At 59.2% G+C, this 16,979-nt stretch overlaps 2 protein-coding genes across 8 annotated transcripts; both read left to right on the top strand.

Annotated features, from left to right (window-relative positions):
* Positions 1-475: 475 nt before the first annotated feature.
* On the top strand, positions 476-12,556 carry TXLNA (taxilin alpha). 7 transcript variants are annotated; one of them, XM_059868412.1, is made up of 11 exons: positions 476-680; positions 1,632-1,765; positions 3,245-3,565; positions 5,526-5,617; positions 6,738-6,908; positions 8,209-8,403; positions 9,187-9,306; positions 9,446-9,520; positions 9,859-9,951; positions 10,140-10,235; positions 10,676-12,556. In XM_059868412.1, the coding sequence occupies exons 2-11, from the start codon at positions 1,657-1,659 to the stop codon at positions 10,958-10,960; spliced, it is 1,557 nt and encodes a 518-aa protein (XP_059724395.1). In that variant the 5' UTR covers positions 476-680; positions 1,632-1,656; the 3' UTR covers positions 10,961-12,556. The 7 variants fall into 7 exon arrangements, with proteins under 7 accessions (XP_059724395.1, XP_059724396.1, XP_059724397.1 ...); XM_059868413.1 differs by having other exon boundaries at positions 476-702; XM_059868414.1 differs by lacking the exon at positions 476-680 and adding an exon at positions 1,138-1,364.
* A 459-nt stretch (positions 12,557-13,015) lies between these two features.
* On the top strand, positions 13,016-16,044 carry CCDC28B (coiled-coil domain containing 28B). Its single transcript, XM_059868402.1, is given in 8 exon segments — positions 13,016-13,146; positions 13,432-13,495; positions 13,498-13,570; positions 14,182-14,398; positions 14,481-14,635; positions 15,308-15,462; positions 15,568-15,590; positions 15,881-16,044. Coding segments are annotated over 8 exon segments (870 nt in total). The 3' UTR covers positions 15,933-16,044.
* Positions 16,045-16,979: the final 935 nt, after the last annotated feature.

Below are 16,979 nucleotides of genomic sequence, written 5' to 3'. Positions count from 1 at the left end.
CCCCCGCCCTTCCCTTCTTCCTCCTCCTCCTCCTCCTCCTCCTCCTCCTCCTCCTCTTCTCCTTTTATTTCCAGAGGAGCAGGGCGGGAATTGTTGTCCCCAGGGCAGCCATGCGCCAGGCATGCCGGGAATTGTAGGCCACAGTTCCCCTTTCTCATCCTCTCTTCCCCAAGCGCGGGGCATGGCGGTAGTTGTAGGATACAGTTTCCTTCCCCCTTCCCTTCTTCCTCCTCCTCTTCCTTCCTCATCCTCTTCTCATTCCAGCCCTACAGAGCCGGCCGGGAGCTGTAGTTCCTACGGCAACCCTCGCGCTGAGCATTCTGGGAGCTGTAGTTCCTGTGGCCGCTCTCTCGCGGAGGATGCTGGGAGCTGTAGTTTCCTCAGCGCCTCCCGCCGCGCTTGCCGCGTCTCCCCGGTGCTTCCCGGCAGCCCCCGCGCGGCGGCCGCTGATTGGGCGGCGGCGCGGGCGGGCGCACGCGCGGCCGTTGGAGGCCCCGGGCCGAGCCGCTCCCTCAGCGCCGGTACCGCCGGAACCGCCACAACCGCCGCCGCAGCGGCACCGGGCGGACACCGGCACCCAGCGCCCCGCCGATGCGCCGGGCCCCCGCCGAGCCCTGCGCACCCGTTGGCTGAGGAGCGAGGCGACACCTGCGTCAGACCGCCGGCGCTGACGTCACGGGGTGCGCGCGTGACGTCACGGCGGTGCGGGGAGGGGGCAGAGCGGGGCCGCTTTAACGGGGAGGGGGGAGGCGGAGGCTGCACTGGGGGCTGCACCGGGGGCTGGGCCCCGCCCGGGGCCATAACGGGGCTGGGGGGGGCCGGGTCCCGCTGGAACGGGGGCACCACGGGCCGGGACAGCGGGGCTGGGCGGGCCGGGGCTGCCGGTGCCGAGGGAGCCATGGGCCGGGGGCTCCCGGGGGGCTGCGGGGCCGGGTCACCCCCGGACCCCGGTTATTATCGACCCCGAACCCCGGTTCTCGCTGCCGTGCCCCGGTTCCGGCCCCGGAGCTGCGCGGGTGCAGCAGCGGAAAAGCAGCGCCCGGGGCGCGGGGCAGGTGCCGGTGAAAGGCGCTGCCCCGGACACCCCGCACGTGGGTGCTGCCACGGGCTGGGCTCTGCCGGTGCTTTGCCCGCGGGTTTTCCTTCCAGGAGCTCCGGCAGGGCCGGTCCCGGTATAACCGGGGACCTTTTCCCTCCGGACCAGCAGGAGCAGCCCCCGCAGCTCCTGATTAGGGTGGTAATGGGAAGGCTGAGGACATCCAGACGCCTCAGGGGATGTGGAGCTGGGATTTCAGGCTCTCCTTGGCCACGGAATTCAGCAGGAATTGACCTCTGTGCTGTGCCAGCTCTGATTTCTGGGTCAGGTGTGAAATCCCAGAGTTGGGAAGGGCAGAAAGGGCTGAGGGGGTTGTGCCCAGAGATGAAAATCCTGTTATCTGTGGGCTGGGAGGTGCTGCCTTGCTCCAGAGGGAGATTCCAACAGGAATTATCCTGACACAAACTGGGAATCAAGAGATGCTTTCCTCAGCACTGAGCTTCTGCTGAGAACAGGCTCCTTCCTTGCCAGCCTGGGCTGATGACTCCAAAAATCCTGCAGATGTCCCCAAAACCTCTCCCTTCTGTCTCTGCAGAGCCTGAGAGGGTGCAAAGGCTGTGATGAAGAACCAGGGAGTGGAGACCAAAGCAGCTCCACGTCCTTCCAGAACGAGCAGCGGGATGGGGCTGGAAGAGGGAGACTCACCAGAGGCTGCAGCTCCCCCAGAAGGTGGGGGACCCCTGGGGACTTGGGGGGGGTCTGACCCTGCCCATGGCATCCCCTGGGATGTGTGAGGGCAGCTTTGAGCCTGGGAAGAGCCAGGGAGCTGCTTTTATTCCAGCTCTTTGTAGGGACGGAGAATCCCGGTTTTCTAGACTACAAAGTCCTGGTTTTCCTGGGCAGAAAATTGTGGTTTTCCAGAGCAGAAAAACCTGGTTTTCCTGGGCAGATATCCTGGTTTTCTAGGCTAGAAAATCCTGGTTTTCCTGGGCAGAAAATTCTGGTTTTCCTGGGCAGAAAATCTTCGTTTTCTAGGCTAGAAAATCCTCGTTTTCCTGGCCAGAAAATCCTGGGTTTCCAGGGCAGAAAATTCTGGTTTTCTAGGCTAGAAAATCCTGGGTTTCCTGGGCAGAAAATTGTTGTTTTCCAGAGCAGAAAATCCTGCTTTTTCCCCTATTTCTGTGTGTGTGCATCCTGGAGGAGCTGCCCTCTCCTGCCTGCTGCCAGGATGTTCTGCCTGCTCCATCCCCAGCTGCTCTTACCCAAATTTCAAATCCATTGTCATGCTAAAAAGCCCAGCCCTGGAGCTGCCAATTCCTCTGTGGGGGGAAAAGAGCTCACACACAACCTGCTTTCCTTAAAAAAAAAGAGGGGAGAGGGGGGAATTCTCCCTCTTGACAGATGTCAGGGGCTTGGTCATGCTCTGCTGATCAAAGGAGAGGCTGTTGGGAATGGAACAAAGCAGCTTATCCTGCAAGTCCAGCCAGGAAGAACCTCCCGAGGAGGGGAAAACCTCAATTTATGGGAATGTGCCCCCTTGGTGGAGTGACAAAATGATCTTTTGTCCCCTTAAAAAGGAAATAGGCTCAGAAGTTTCTCTCTTTAGTTAGGTGGAAAGACACCTCATAGGACCTGGGAGACTTCACCTCAAACTTAAGGATGGGCAGTTGGACAGGAGCCAAAAAATTGCCTGAGCAATTTACTAGAAAAAGACAAGAACAAAGAAACTAATGGCTTTTGTGAGGAGTTTTACCAGGAGCAAGAAGCTCTTGCACCTGGCTGGGTTTTTCTCTGTAAAGAGTTTTGTTGTTTTGCCTTTTATCAAATCTGGTTTTTCCCCAATTTCTGTGAGTGTGCATCCTGGAGGAGTTGCCCTCTCCTGCCTGCTGCCAGAATGTTCTGCCTGCTCCATCCCCAGCTGCTCTTACCCAGGTTTCAAATCCATTATCATGCTAAAAAGCTCCAAGCTCACACACAACTTGCTTTCCTTAAAAAAAACCAAAGAGGGGAGAGGGGGAATTCTCCTTCCTGACAGATGTCAGGGCTTGGTTTCCAGCACTCCCACAGAATCCACCCTGCTGATTTTATACCTTCTAAGGCAGCTGAGCTATCTTGGCTGTGAAATACATCACCAACAGCTTATGAGACCTGGCTGGAAGAGAATCAATCAATTAATTCTTTTTTATGTTCCTTTCTTTCCCCTCCCAGCTCCCCTGACTCAGGAGGATCCCAAATCCTCCCGCGACGTCTCGGAGGAGCTGAGCCGGCAGCTGGAGGACATCCTGAGCACCTACTGTGTGGATGCCAGCCAGGAGAACCCAGGGGAGGATGGGGGGCACGGGGATGCCCCCGAGGAGCCCGACAAGGGCCGCAGTGACTCCCCCAGGAACGGGGAGCAGGAGCCAGGAGGCCCCGAGATCAACGGCGAGAAGGAGAACTCGAAGGGCAGCGAGGAGTTCCGGCCTGGAGAGGAGGCTGGGGACAGGGATCAGAAGAAAGCTCAGGAGAAGAAGAAAGCCAAGGGTTTAGGTGAGGGATTTTCAGCTCCCCAGGGCTTTAGGTGAGAGATTTCCTGCTCCCCAAGGGTTTAGGTGAGAGATTCCCAGCTACCCAAGGGTTTAGGTGAGAGATTCCCAGCTCCCCAAGGGTTTAGGTGAGAGATTCCCAGCTACCCAAGGGTTTAGGTGAGAGATTCCCAGCTACCCAAGGGTTTAGGTGAGAGATTCCCAGCTCCCCAAGGGTTTAGGTGAGAGATTCCCAGCTCCCCAAGGGTTTAGGTGAGAGATTCCCAGCTACCCAAGGGTTTAGGTGAGAGATTCCCAGCTCCCCAAGGGTTATGGGGAAGGATTCCCAGCTCCCCAAAGGTTTAGGGGAAGGATTCCCAGCTCCCCAAAGGTTTAGGTGAGAGATTCCCAGCTCCCCAAGGGTTTAGGGGAAGGATTCCCAGCTCCCCAAGGGTTTAGGTGAAGGATTCCCAGCTCCCCAAGGGTTATGGGGAAGGATTCCCAGCTCCCCAAGGGTTATGGGGAAGGATTCCCAGCTCCCCAAGGGTTATGGGGAAGGATTCCCAGCTCCCCAAAGGTTTAGGGGAAGGATTCCCAGCTCCCCAAGGGTTTAGGGGAAGGATTCCCAGCTCCCCAAGGGTTTAGGTGAAGGATTCCCAGCTCCCCAAAGGTTTAGGGGAAGGATTCCCAGCTCCCCAACGGTTTAGGTGAGAGATTCCCAGCTCCCCAAAGGTTTAGGGGAAGGATTCCCAGCTCCCCAACAGTTTAGGTGAGGGATTCCCAGCTCCCCAAAGGTTTAGGGGAAGGATTCCCAGCTCCCCAAAGGTTTAGGGGAAGGATTCCCTGCTCCCCAAAGGTTTAGGGGAAGGATTCCCTGCTCCCCAAGGGTTTAGGGGAAGGATTCCCTGCTCCTCAGGGGTTTAGGGGAAGGATTCTCAGCTCCCCAAGGATTTAGGGGAAGGATTCCCTGCTCCCCAAAGGTTTAGGGGAAGGATTCCCTGCTCCCCAAAGGTTTAGGGGAAGGATTCCCAGCTCCCCAAGGTTTAGGGGAAGGATTCCCAGCTCCCTAAAGGTTTAGTGGAAGGATTCCCAGCTCCCCAAGGGTTATAGGGAAGGATTCCCTGCTCCCCAAAGGTTTAGGGGAAGGATTCCCAGCTCCCCAAGGGTTTAGGGGAAGGATTCCCAGCTCCCCAAGGGTTTAGGGGAAGGATTCCCAGCTCCCCAAGGGTTTAGGGGAAGGATTCCCAGCTCCCCAAGGGTTTAGGGGAAGGATTCCCAGCTCCCCAAGGGTTTAGGGGAAGGATTCCCAGCTCCCCAAGGGTTTAGGGGAAGGATTCCCAGCTCCCCAAGGGTTTAGGGGAAGGATTCCCAGCTCCCCAAGGGTTTAGGGGAAGGATTCCCAGCTCCCCAAGGGTTTAGGGGAAGGATTCCCAGCTCCCCAAAGGTTTAGGGGAAGGATTCCCAGCTCCCCAAGGGTTTAGGGGAAGGATTCCCAGCTCCCCAAGGGTTTAGGGGAAGGATTCCCAGCTCCCTAAAGGTTTAGGGGAAGGATTCCCAGCTCCCCAGAGGTTTAGGTGAAGGATTCCCAGCTCCCCAAAGGTTTAGGTGAGGGATTCCCTCCTCCAGCTGTTCCTGAGGATATCAGTGCATGGATAAATGGATTTTATCCCACACTAATCATCCTGGGGGGAGTCAGAGCAGAGCCTTGGATGTGTTTGGGAACATCCTCCTGTTCTGTTCTGCACCCAGTGCAGCCTCTGAATTCCATGGGTTTCTCTTCTGCTGGGCACAGCTGGCTCCAGCCAGCCCAGGGATGATTTTCCCCTCCAAAATCCAACTGCTCCAGTTCTCCCACCATGGGGAGATCCTGGGAATCCACTGGGAACCTGCTCAGCCCCTCCTTTTTCCACCTTTCCAAGCCAGAGCTCTGTGTCAAGCCATTTTTATCCCATCTATTGCATCATTCCCATTCCACGTCTCTTCAGGCAAGGAAATCACTTTGCTGATGCAGACCCTGAACACCCTGAGCACGTCAGAGGAGAAGCTGGCAGCTCTGTGCAAGAAATACGCTGAGCTGGTGAGTCCTGGGGCTGGGGGAGGATGTGGCAGCTCAGAGAGCCCTTTGAGAGGGACATTCCAGGGTCCCACTGGAGCTTTGTGGTGTCCTGGGACCCCTGCAGTGCTGGATCCCTGCCCAGCACAGGGTGGGTGTGCTGGGTGCAGCCTGGTGGTGGTGGTGAAGTGTGGACAGAAGGAATTTTGGCACATCTGGGTGCCAGAGGAGCTCAGTGTCAGCCACACAGAGCTGATCCCAGGTTTAACCAGAGCCAAGGTGGAGTTCCAAGCGTGGATGTGGAGCTGGAGGAGGTTTGGGGCTGCCTGTGCCTGTCCAAAGTGCCCTTGGGTGGCTTTTCCCTGTGCAGGGGGAGCGTGGAGCTCCTTCCAGCTGCAGCAGGGTGGGAATTGAGGAAGGAGAAAAACCCCGGGGCTCTGTGTCACTGCTCTGCCCAGAGGTGTCACAAACCTGCTGGCCTTGTGGCACAGCCAGCTGGTGTCCCCTCAGGGGGGCAGATGGTGTCCTCTCAGGAGGGAGGATGGTGTCCCCTCAGGTGTCTCCTCAAGGGGCAGATGGTGACCCTTCAGAGGGGAAGAAGGTGTCCCCTCAGGGGGCAGGTGGTGTCCCATCAGGAGGGTGGATGGTGTCCCCTCAGGTGTCCCCTCAGGTGTCCCCTCAGGGGGGCAAATGGTGTCCCCTCAGGTGTCCCCTCAGGAGGGTGGATGGTGTCCCCTCAAGGGGCAGATGGTGTCCCCTCAGGTGTCCCCTCAGGAGGGTGGATGGTGTCCCCTCAGGTGTCCCCTCAAGGGGCAGATGGTGACCCTTCAGAGGGGAAGAAGGTGTCCCGTCAGGGGGGAGAAGGTGTCCCCTCAAGGGGCAGATGGTGTCCCCTCGGGTGTCCCCTCAGGAGGGTGGATGGTGTCCCCTCAGGTGTCCCCTCAAGGGGCAGGTGGTGTCCCCTCAGGTGTCCCCTCAGGTGGGTGGATGGTGTCCCCTCAAGGGGCAGATGGTGTCCCCTCAGGTGTCCCCTCAGGAGGGTGGATGGTGTCCTCTCAGGTGTCCCCTCAAGGGGCAGGTGGTGACCCCTCAGGGGGGGACACCTCTGCCCTGCTGCCCCCACAGCCTCTCTCCCCTGTGGCAGCTGGAGGAGCACAGGAACTCGCAGAAGCAGATGAGGATCCTGCAGAAGAAGCAGAGCCAGCTGGTGCAGGAGAAGGATCACCTGCAGAGCGAGCACAGCAAGGCCATCCTGGCCCGCAGCAAGCTGGAGAGCCTGTGCCGGGAGCTGCAGAGGCACAACCGCACCCTCAAGGTGCCCCTGGAGCCCCCCAGGGCCACCTGGGCACCCTCAGCCTGGCCAGGGGTGCCCCTCGGGCTCAGGGCAGGGTTTGGGTTTGGGTGTGGAGCCATCGCTGCCTGCGGTGTCCCAGCTGATGGTTCAGGGTTTGTCCCCTGAAGGGAGGGAAGGGAGAGGGCCCAGAGTCCTTTCCTGAGGGATGGGAGGCTGAATTCATTGGGAGCAGCACTTTGGGAAGTTTTCCTGAGGGATAGAAGGAATAATGGGAGGTTGGATGGGTTGGGAACATAATTTTGGGAAGTTTTCCTGATGGATATAAGGACATCATTTTGGGAAGTTTTTCTTATGGATATAAGGAATAACAGGAGGCTGGATGGGTTAGGAACATCATTTAGGGAAGTTTTTCTTATGGAAATAAAGAATAACAGGAGGCTGGGTGGGTTGGGAACATCATTTAGGGAAGTTTTCCTGAGGCATAGAAGGAATAACAGGAGGCTGGATGGGTTGGGAACATAATTTTGGGAAGTTTTCCTGAGGGATAGAAGGAATAATGGGAGGTTGGATGGGTTGGGAACATCATTTAGGGAAGTTTTTCTTACAAGGAGCAATGGGAGGCTGGGTGGGTTGGGAACATAATTTTGGGAAGTTTTCCTGATGGATATTAGGACATCATTTTGGGAAGTTTTTCTTATGGATATAAGGAATAACAGGAGGCTGAATTGGTTGGGAACATCATTTTGGGAAGTTTTTCTCTTGGAAATAAGGAATAACAGGAGGCTGGATGGGTTGGGAACATCATTTAGGGAAGTTTTTCTTATGGAAATAAGGAGTAACAGGAGGCTGAATTGGTTAGGAACATCATTTTGGGAAGTTTTCCTGATGGATATTAGGACATTATTTTGGGAAGTTTTTCTTATGGAAATAAGGAATAACAGGAGGCTGAATTGGTTGGGAACATCATTTTGGGAAGTTTTTCTCTTGGAAATAAGGAATAACAGGAGGCTGGATGGATTGGGAACATCATTTAGGGAAGTTTTCCTCATGGATGTAAGAGCATCATTTTGGGAAGTTTTCCTGAGGGATAGGAGGAGTCATGGGAGGCGGAATTCATTGGGAACATCATTTTGGGAAGTTTTTCTTATGAAAATAAGGAATAATGGGAGGCTGAATTCATTGGGAACATCATTTAGGGAAGTTTTCCTGATGGATAGAAGGACATCATTTTGGGATGGATAGAAGGGATCATGGCAGGCCGGATGGGTTGGGACCATCATTTTGGGAAGCTCCTCCCTTACCTGCCCCATCCCTGCCGCAGGAGGAGGGCGTCCAGCGTGCCAGGGAGGAGGAGGAGAAGAGGAAGGAGGTGACCTCTCACTTCCAGGTGACCCTGAACGACATCCAGCTGCAGATGGAGCAGCACAACGAGCGCAACTCGAAGCTGCGCCAGGAGAACATGGAGCTGGCCGAGAGGCTCAAGAAGCTCATCGAGCAGTACGAGCTCAGGGAGGAGGTGGGTCAGCCCCAGAACCTCTGAGATATGGACAAACTTCTTTTTCTGAGCTTGCAGTTGGAGGAGGAGTCAGGATTCTTTTGTTCTCCTTCTCCAGGTTGATTATTATTTATAACATTATTTGTCTGACTCGCCACAGGTCTGTCTGGCAGGCACACTGCTTGCCTCACTGCTTGTGTTTTTATACTAAAAAAACTATTTTTATACTAAAAAAACTATTTATAGTTAGTATTTATTTTAGTATTTTATCTATTTTATTTTTTAGTATTGTAAATATTGTCCATATAGTTTTTAGTATAAAAAAACTATTTATAGTTTTTTTATACTAAAAACTACATGGACAATATTTACAATAACTTCCCAATCCCTGTCACCTGTGTTAGACACTAATCTTCCACTCTAAACCAATCCAAAAGTGCCACCATCACAGCAGAAGGTGGAGGCCAAGAAGAAGAAGAAGGAGAAAGGCTGGACATGCCCAGATTCCTCCTGAACCCCCATTCTAAAAGCCCCAAAAATCTATTTTTCACCCTGTGATAAATTCACTATCATTCTACTTAAGCTTTCGTGGCTTGTAGTTCTTCATATAAAGGTGGTAATTGTTTTTTCTAAAGGCTGAATCAAAGGCCCAGGTGGTTTTGACTCTGAGCCCCCCCAGGGAGGGACTGGAGCCCTTTAGGGCAGCCAGAGGAGTTTTCTGGGTTCTGCCAGGTCAGCCCTGGGAGCCCCTTCAGGGGAGGAGGGAGCTCTGGCTGTGCCCTGAGCTGGGTGTTCCCCCTGCAGCACATTGACAAGGTGTTCAAGCACAAGGAGCTGCAGCAGCAGCTGGTGGATGCCAAACTGCAGCAGGCCCAGGAGATGCTGAAGGAGGCAGAGGAGAGGCACCAGCGGGAGAAGGATTTTGTAAGTGTTGGAGCAGTTGATTGAGGCACTTTTTGGGTCTTGGTTTGGGTCCCTGGGTGTTATCCCAGATCTTGGCATGTCCAGGAGCTCCTTGTGCCTCTCCTGAGCATCCCCAGGTAACTGCTTTGCTCTTCCCCAGCTGCTGAAGGAAGCTGTGGAATCACAGAGGATGTGTGAGCTGATGAAGCAGCAGGAGACCCACCTCAAGCAGCAGGTGAGTTCCCTGCTCAGCTTGTTTTGTTTGGGGATTTCCCTCCTTCCCTGAACAACCCGAAGTTCCTTCATCTGGAAAACAGAGGGGCAGGATCCCTGCTGGGTTTGGATTTGTGAGCTTTGTTCAGGGATTGTTTCCCAGTGCTGGGATCATGGGGTCAGCCTGCCACAGCCAGGAGTTTGTGGAACACTCTGCTCTGAGGGTGTTTCTGGGACAGAATTTGCCTTTGGCAGAGCAGCTCCGGCTGTTTGTCCTTGTCCCAGGGCAGCAGCTCAGCCCCTGGCTGGGCTCTCCCTCTCCAGGCATTGCTGCCATGAGCTCCCTGTCTCTCCCCACAGCTGGCTCTGTACACAGAGAAGTTTGAGGAGTTCCAGAACACCCTTTCCAAAAGCAGTGAAGTGTTCACAACGTTCAAACAGGAGATGGAGAAGGTGGGTGATGCTTTTTCCTCCCTGCTCCAAATTTCAGTTAATTTTAGGTCTACGCCCAAAATTTGGGGTGGCACATGAGGACCTGTGGGATGTCACTGCACTGCTCTCCCTGGGGTTTATTTCTTTTGATCCCTGTGGGGACCAGGACATTTTGTGACTCGATTTGTGTCCTTCCTGTGATTCTGTAGATGACCAAGAAAATCAAGAAGCTGGAGAAGGAGACCACCATGTACCGCTCCCGCTGGGAGAGCAGCAACAAGGCCCTCCTGGAGATGGCAGAGGAGGTGAGGGGAGGCTCTGGAGCAGCTGGGGAGGGTGGGATGGGGACAGGACACGTCCTGCCTCAGTGTTTTGTGAGGGCAAAGGGAGGAGGAAGCTCCTTGGTGCTTTGGGTGCTGAAGGTTTGCTTGGTTTCCCCAGAATCAGTCATGGAATGGTTTGGGCTGGAAGGGACCTTAAAGTTCATCCCATCCCACCCCCTGCCATGGGCAGGGACACCTTGCACTGTCCCAGGTTTCTCCAAGCCTGGCCTTGGACACTTCCAGGGATCCAGGGGCAGCCACAGCTGCTCTGGGCACCCTGTGCCAGGGCCTTACATCCTCACAGGGAGGAATTCCATCCCAATATCCCACCTCACCCTGCCTTCCCTCTGTTCCACACCTGTCCCTGGTCTCTCCTATCCCTCTGGGGTTTCACCTCTCCCTCTGTGCCTCTCTCCCTGCAGAAAACCCTGCGGGACAAGGAGCTGGAGGGGCTGCAGGTGAAGATCCAGCGCCTGGAGAAGCTGTGCCGGGCGCTGCAGACGGAGCGCAACGACCTCAACAAGAAGGTGCAGGACCTGTGTGCCCACACAGAGCTGCTGGAGCCCCTGAAGGAGCCACCCCGGGACAGCTCTGAGGCAGCTCCAGATTCCCTGAGCCCAGGAAAGGCCCCACAGAGCCCGGGTGCCACAGGAAGCCTGGCAGAACTGAGCACGGGAGCAGCAGGGACTGAGCAGGGCACTGACTGAGCCCCGGGCAGGGCACGCAGCTGGGGTGAGGGAGGGTGACTTGGGAGCTGCTTTAGATTCCACTCTCCCTGTCCTGGGACACGTGGGAAGGGACAGGACAGAGCCCTCCTAGGGATGGGAGATTTCCTAGTTTAGGTTTTTGGAGGGTCTTTTTTAAGATTTTATATATATATACATATATATATATAAGAGATATAAAAATGTGCAGGGCAACATTTTATCTATGGATATCCATAAGAAGCAGAAGGGCCCAGCTCCCTGCCTGTGTGAACATTGAAAATACGGAGCCTCAGCTGATTGTCCCTCTCACTAAAGGACCTGGGCACTGCAGGCTCAGGAGATCTGTGCCCCAGCACAGGGACAAGGGACACGCCTCCACCATCACAAGGACTCCACTCTGGAGTGACAGCAGAGCTGGGAGAATTCCAGAACATTCCCAGCAGTGGATTCTCCCTGTTCCCCCTGCCAGGCAGGAGGGAGCTCCTGGTCTGGCTCTTGGTGGCAGCTCGTGTGTGAGCTGAGGGCACAAGAGGCCGTTCCTGCTCTCCGTGGGCTCTGTGTCTGCCATGGGGACGAGGAGAAGCAGGAAAGGGGGTGCCTGGTCCCACCCTTGGGAATTTTTGCTCTTCCCAGGCCCTGCCAATCTCAAAACCGCCTTATAATTCACAGTTGCCTCTTTGCTGAACGCACACGTGCACAAAGTGTATTAAACAGTTATCCCAAAGGTCTCATTCCCAGGTGTTTGCATCGTTGTGCACAGGGATTGGGGAGGTGCCCCCAGCCCTGGAGGCATGCACGGAGCTGGGACTGCAGGAGGATCAAACCTCAGAGCTGTGTGTGCTCCTCGAGCTGCTGTTCCAGCCGGGATCAGCTCCTGGACTGTGCCTGGGGCTGCCCGTGCCATCCCAGCCCCACCTCTCCGTTCCCTCTCTGCTTGGAAGAGCATCTCCCCAGTGCTGCCTCACCCCACGGGGCCTGGATGTGCTGGGAGGGAGTTTAGGGACAGATGTGGCACCTGCTGGCACCGGGTTTTGGGATTTCCCCTGGTTTGTCAGGACTTTGTCTTTTCGCTGTTCCTTTGGAAGACTCGGCTCGCTTCGAACCTCGCTGCAGCTTCTGTTTGTGACAGACTGCACTCCCAGCATTGCCTTCCTTGTGCTGGGAGCTGCTCCCCGCCCTGGATGGATCCAGTGGATCCCTTTGGGATTCTCTTCTGGCACCACAGCTGCTCTCACATCTTCCCTCCATGAAGGACCTGCCTCCACGTCTCCTTTTCCTCCAGGGAATCCAGATCTGAGGAGGGCAGCATGGACGGGCTCTGAGGCCCCACAGAGCCGTGCTGGACATCACTGGGACAGTCCTGGAGCTGTGGTGGCTTTGTCTTCCAGCCCCTTGCTGTCAGCATGGTTCCTCTGGGATGGTCCATGAATGTAACCCAGCCAGGCTGAGCGAGGGCTGCTGCTGACATCTGGACTGCAGTAAAAGCAAAACCCCTTAGAAATTCACCAAACCCCCTTTTTTTTCTGTCGTTTCCCTGTTAAGGTACAGAAACCTCCTCGTGTGTATCCTGTATCCAATAGAAACACTCCCAACCTCGCTGCTGCCTCTGGTGTCTCTCTTCTTTACCACGGGGTGGAGATTTTGGGCTCCAAAAATGTGGAGGGTGGCTCTGTGGGACACAACTTCCCCGTGTCCTGTCACAGCTGAGACAGCCACGATACCCAGAGTGTCACCGTACAATTTCAGAAGGCTTCAACCCTTACAGAGTAACATCATGTCACTCTGAAGGCTGCAAGCATCTCCCCTGGTTGTTCTTTACCCAAGTTTTTACATCCCTCACGTTCATGCATGGCACCTGTGTGCCCTCTGCTCCCTGTCAGCACACCTGGGCACTCCGTGGCTCCCCTGCTGATCACAGCTGTGCTCCCTGGGGAGCAGCCCCACTCCCAATCGCCACAAACTCCTCCTGCCGTGTCCCAGAGCTCTGCTCTTCCTTTTCCCTGGGAACCGGCTGGGAGGGATGTCCCTGCTCAGGTGTCCCCAGTGTGACCGGGCATGTCCCTCCCCGGGATGCTGCAGCCACCGAGAGCCACCAGCCCCGAGGGTCCCGGCCCTGGGGGTACCAACCCCCACCCCCTCCCGGCCGGTCCCTTGTGCCCCCATCGGCTCCAAAATGTCCAAGATGGGTTAAAAATCCTGCCGGGATTAACCGGAGCAGCCGCGCTCGGGCTGGAAGGGGGGGACGGGATTTGTTAATCCCGGCCCTGCGCCAGGGCTGGATTTCCCGGCTGCTCCAGCAGGGACGGATCCCGCGGCGCTGCGGGGACACCGGAGGGGACTCGGGGTAAAGCCCGCGGCCGGGGGGGCGGGAGGGGGTGGCGGGAGCCACCGGGGGCTCCGCTGGTTCGGGGAGCGGCTCCCGACCCGGCGGGATGCTGATCCCGGGGCCGCTCCGGGGATCCTGCGGGCAGCCGCTGTCCGGAGGAAGTTCCCTTTCCCTTTAAATGCAAATCCCGGGCTCTGCGGACGGTGTCCGTCGGGCGGGGGGCGTCCGGCAGGCTCGGGGTGTCCGGTGGGATCGGGGCGTCCCTCGGGTCCCGGAGGCCGGAGCGGGCCTGGCTCAGGTCAGTCCCGGCCGTGGCGCTCCGGCCGGAGGTCGCGGACAAAGGGGACAAAGGGGACAAAGGCGCTCCGCAGCCCCCGGAGCTGCCCCGTCCCGGAACCGCGCGGGGCCCGTGGCTCGGGGGGGCTCGGCGGGACAAAGGGGTGACGGTCCCCATGTGCCCCGCTCTCGCCGGGGTGTTTTGGGGTCGAAATCCTCTTTCCTATCGAGACGCGGGGCCCGGCCGGAGCTGCGGCCGCGGTTCAGGCCCCGGCCGAGCTCCTGCGGGGATGCTCCGGGCGCGGGGAGGGAGCGAAGCCCCCCGGGAATGGGGACAGAGCTCCTGCTCCGGTCCTCCCGCCGCCAGCGAGCCCCGGGGCGGCTCACGGTGCCCGTGGGTGTCACTCCTTAACGCGGGGGTCCCGGTGCCCCTGGCTGTGTCCCCTTGTCCCGGAGGTTCCCCTGCCGCTCCGCTGTCCCCGGGGGTCCCGGTGCCCCTGGCTATGTCCCCTTGTCCCGGGGGTCCCCCTGCCCCTCCGCCGTGCCCCGGGCAGCCGCATCCTCTCCCCGTCATCTCCGTGCAGGGAAGGAGCCTCCACGCGCCGTGTCCGCCGCACGCCGGGTCCCGGTCCCGGTCCTGGTCCCGGTGCCGGTGCCGGTGCCGCCGCCCCCGCCGCGGCCATGGAGGAGCGCAGGAAGAAGCGGAGCCCGCAGAGCTGCCTGGCCCAGCCGCCGCCCGCCGGGGCCCCGCGGCCGCTGCCCCCGAGCAAGAGCGCGTCCTTCGCGCTGCCGCTGCCCGCGCTGCCCTCGCCCCGGCAGCGGCCGCGGCCCCGCCGGTCAGTGCGGCCCGGGGGCACCGGGGGCACCGGGGCGGCCCCGAGCGGGCGGTGCCGGTGCCAACGCCGCGTTCCCCGGCAGGGCCAGCAAGGAGCGGGCGCGGGCGGGCGCGGGGGGCTCCCGGGGGGCGCCGCTGCAGCACAGCTTCCTCACGGATGTGTCCGACGTGTGCGAGATGGAGCGGGGGCTGCTCAGCCTCCTCAGCGACTTCCACTCGGGAAAGCTGCAGGCGTTCGGTGAGCGAGGGGGGATCCGTGGGGTGGGGTGGGATCTGTGGAATGGGGTGGGATCCATTGGATCCATGGGGTGGGATGGGATTTGATCCATGGGATGGGATCCATGGGGTGGGATGGGATGGGATGGAGGAGATGGGATCCATGGGATGGGATGGAGGAGATGGGATCCATGGGATGGTTTAGGATGGGATGGGATCCGTGGAATGGGATGGGGTGGGATTCGTGGAATGGGATCCATGGGATGTGGTGGGATGGATGAGAAGCAATCCATGGGATGGGGTGGGATGGTTTGGGATGGGATTTGATCCATGAGATGGGATCCATGGGGTGGAATGAGGTGGGATGGGCACAGGGAAGGAGCAGACTGGGGAATTGTGGGGCTGGGGAATTTAGGATCCACTGGAAAGGGGTGGGATGGGGAAAATGTTGGATCCAAGGGAAGGAATGGGCTGGGGGATGGATGGAGGGATGGATGGATGGATGGATGGATGGATGGATGGATGGATGGATGGATGGATGGATGGATGGATGGATGGACGGACGGATGGGGGATGGGGAATGGATCCACGGATCAGGGACAGGCTGGGGGCTGGGATTGATCCCAGGGAAGGTGCTCTGGGGCCGTGCTGGATGCTCCCCAGGGATGTTCTGGAAGGTTCTGGGTGCCCCCAGGGAAGGAATGCTCCTTCGAGCAGCTGGAGCACGTGCGGGAGATGCAGGAGAAGCTGGCGCGGCTGCACTTCGGGCTGGACGTGTGCGTGGAGGAGCTCCCCGAGGAGCAGAAGAAGGCGGCGGCCGACAGGAACCTGGACCAGCTGCTGGCACACGTGAGTGGCACCCTGTGACACCCTGTGACACCCCTGTCACCCCTGCCAGGCCTGGCATACCCCGGGGTCCCCTCCGCTCCCTCAGCTCTGCCTTTGCTCCCACAGCTGGAAGAGCTCAGCAGCTCCATGTATCCTTGGCTGGTGACAGTGGCAGTGGCAGTGGCAGGGGTGGCAGTGACAGTGGTGACAGTGGCTGTGACAGTGGTGACAGAAGCAGGGGTGGCAGTGGCAGTGATGGTGGTGGTGGGTGGCAGTGGTGGCAGTGATGAAGGTGGCAGTGGTGATGGTGATGACAGTGGTGGCAGTGACAGTGGTGGCAGTGACGATGGTGGCAGTGGCAGGGGTGGCAATGCCATAGTGGTGACAGTGACACTGGTGACAATGACGGTGCTGGCGCTTCCCCTTGACCCGCTCTCAGACAGAAGCTGCACCTGGCCGAGAGCTCGGACCCCGAGGACGCGGGGCCCTGACCCCGGCCCTGTCCCCGTCCCCGCCACCCCCGGGACCCCCGCGCGGGCCCGCCCGGGCCCCTGGCCCCGCCATGGCGGCGGCGGTCGCAGCCCGATGACGTCAGCAGGCGGCGCCGGGGCCATGGCGGCCGTGCCGGGCCCGCGGGCCGGGGCTGAGGCTGAGACCGAGGGGCGGCGGCGGCTCCTGCGCTCCGTGACCCGGCTGCAGGTGCGGAGTGGGCCCGGGGGGACGCGCGGCCGGCGGGGGAGCGGGGTCGGGAAGGGGAAAGGTGGGTGAGGCCTTTGGGGGGCACTTCGGGATGAGATCTCTGGGGTGGCACATCTGGAGCGGGTCGTGAGGGCACCCCCGTGAGGGCACCCCCGGGCGGGCGGGCGGGCACTCCCGTGAGGGCACCTCCGTGAAGTCACCTCCGTGAGGGCAGCTCCGTGAGGGCACCCCCGGGCGGGCACCCCCGTGAGGGCAGCTCCGTGAGGGCACCCCCGTGAGGGCACCCCCGGGCGGGCACCCCCGTGAGGGCAGCTCCGTGAGGGCAGCTCCGTGAGGGCAGCTCCATGAGGGCACCCCCGTGAGGGCACCCCCGTGAGGGCAGCTCGGGGCGGGCACCCCCGTGAGGGCAGCCCCGTGAGGGCAGCTCCGTGAGGGCACCCCCGTGAGGGCACCCCCGTGAGGGCAGCTCGGGGCGGGCACCCCCGGGCGCGGCGATGCTGCAGCCGGCGCTGCCGCCCGGGCTGGGTGCCGGTGCCCGGTTGGGTTCGGTCCGGTTCCAGCGCTGCCCCCGGGCCGTGCCAGGCCTGTGCCAGGGGGTTCCTGCTGCGGAGGCGGCTGCGGAGCGTGCGGGAGGAGTTCGAGGCCGTGGTGCTGGAGATCGAGGGCGACCTGAGGCAGCTGCGCTGGAGCGGCCGCGTTCTGCCCCGGCCGCGCTTCGGCCCCGAGGTCCGTGAGCACCGGGGCACCGGGAGCGGCACCGGGAACGTCCCGGGAGTGGGATTGTGGCCCCTTGGCAGCGCTGACCGTGTGACCCTGCCCGCAGGACGCTCCCGGCCCTG

Source organism: Haemorhous mexicanus, chromosome 27 (assembly GCF_027477595.1).
Source record: "Haemorhous mexicanus isolate bHaeMex1 chromosome 27, bHaeMex1.pri, whole genome shotgun sequence".
Classification (NCBI taxonomy): Eukaryota; Metazoa; Chordata; class Aves; order Passeriformes; family Fringillidae; genus Haemorhous; species Haemorhous mexicanus.
The sequence above is the reverse complement of the archived record's forward strand: the minus strand, read 5'-3'. Positions and strand labels throughout refer to the sequence as shown.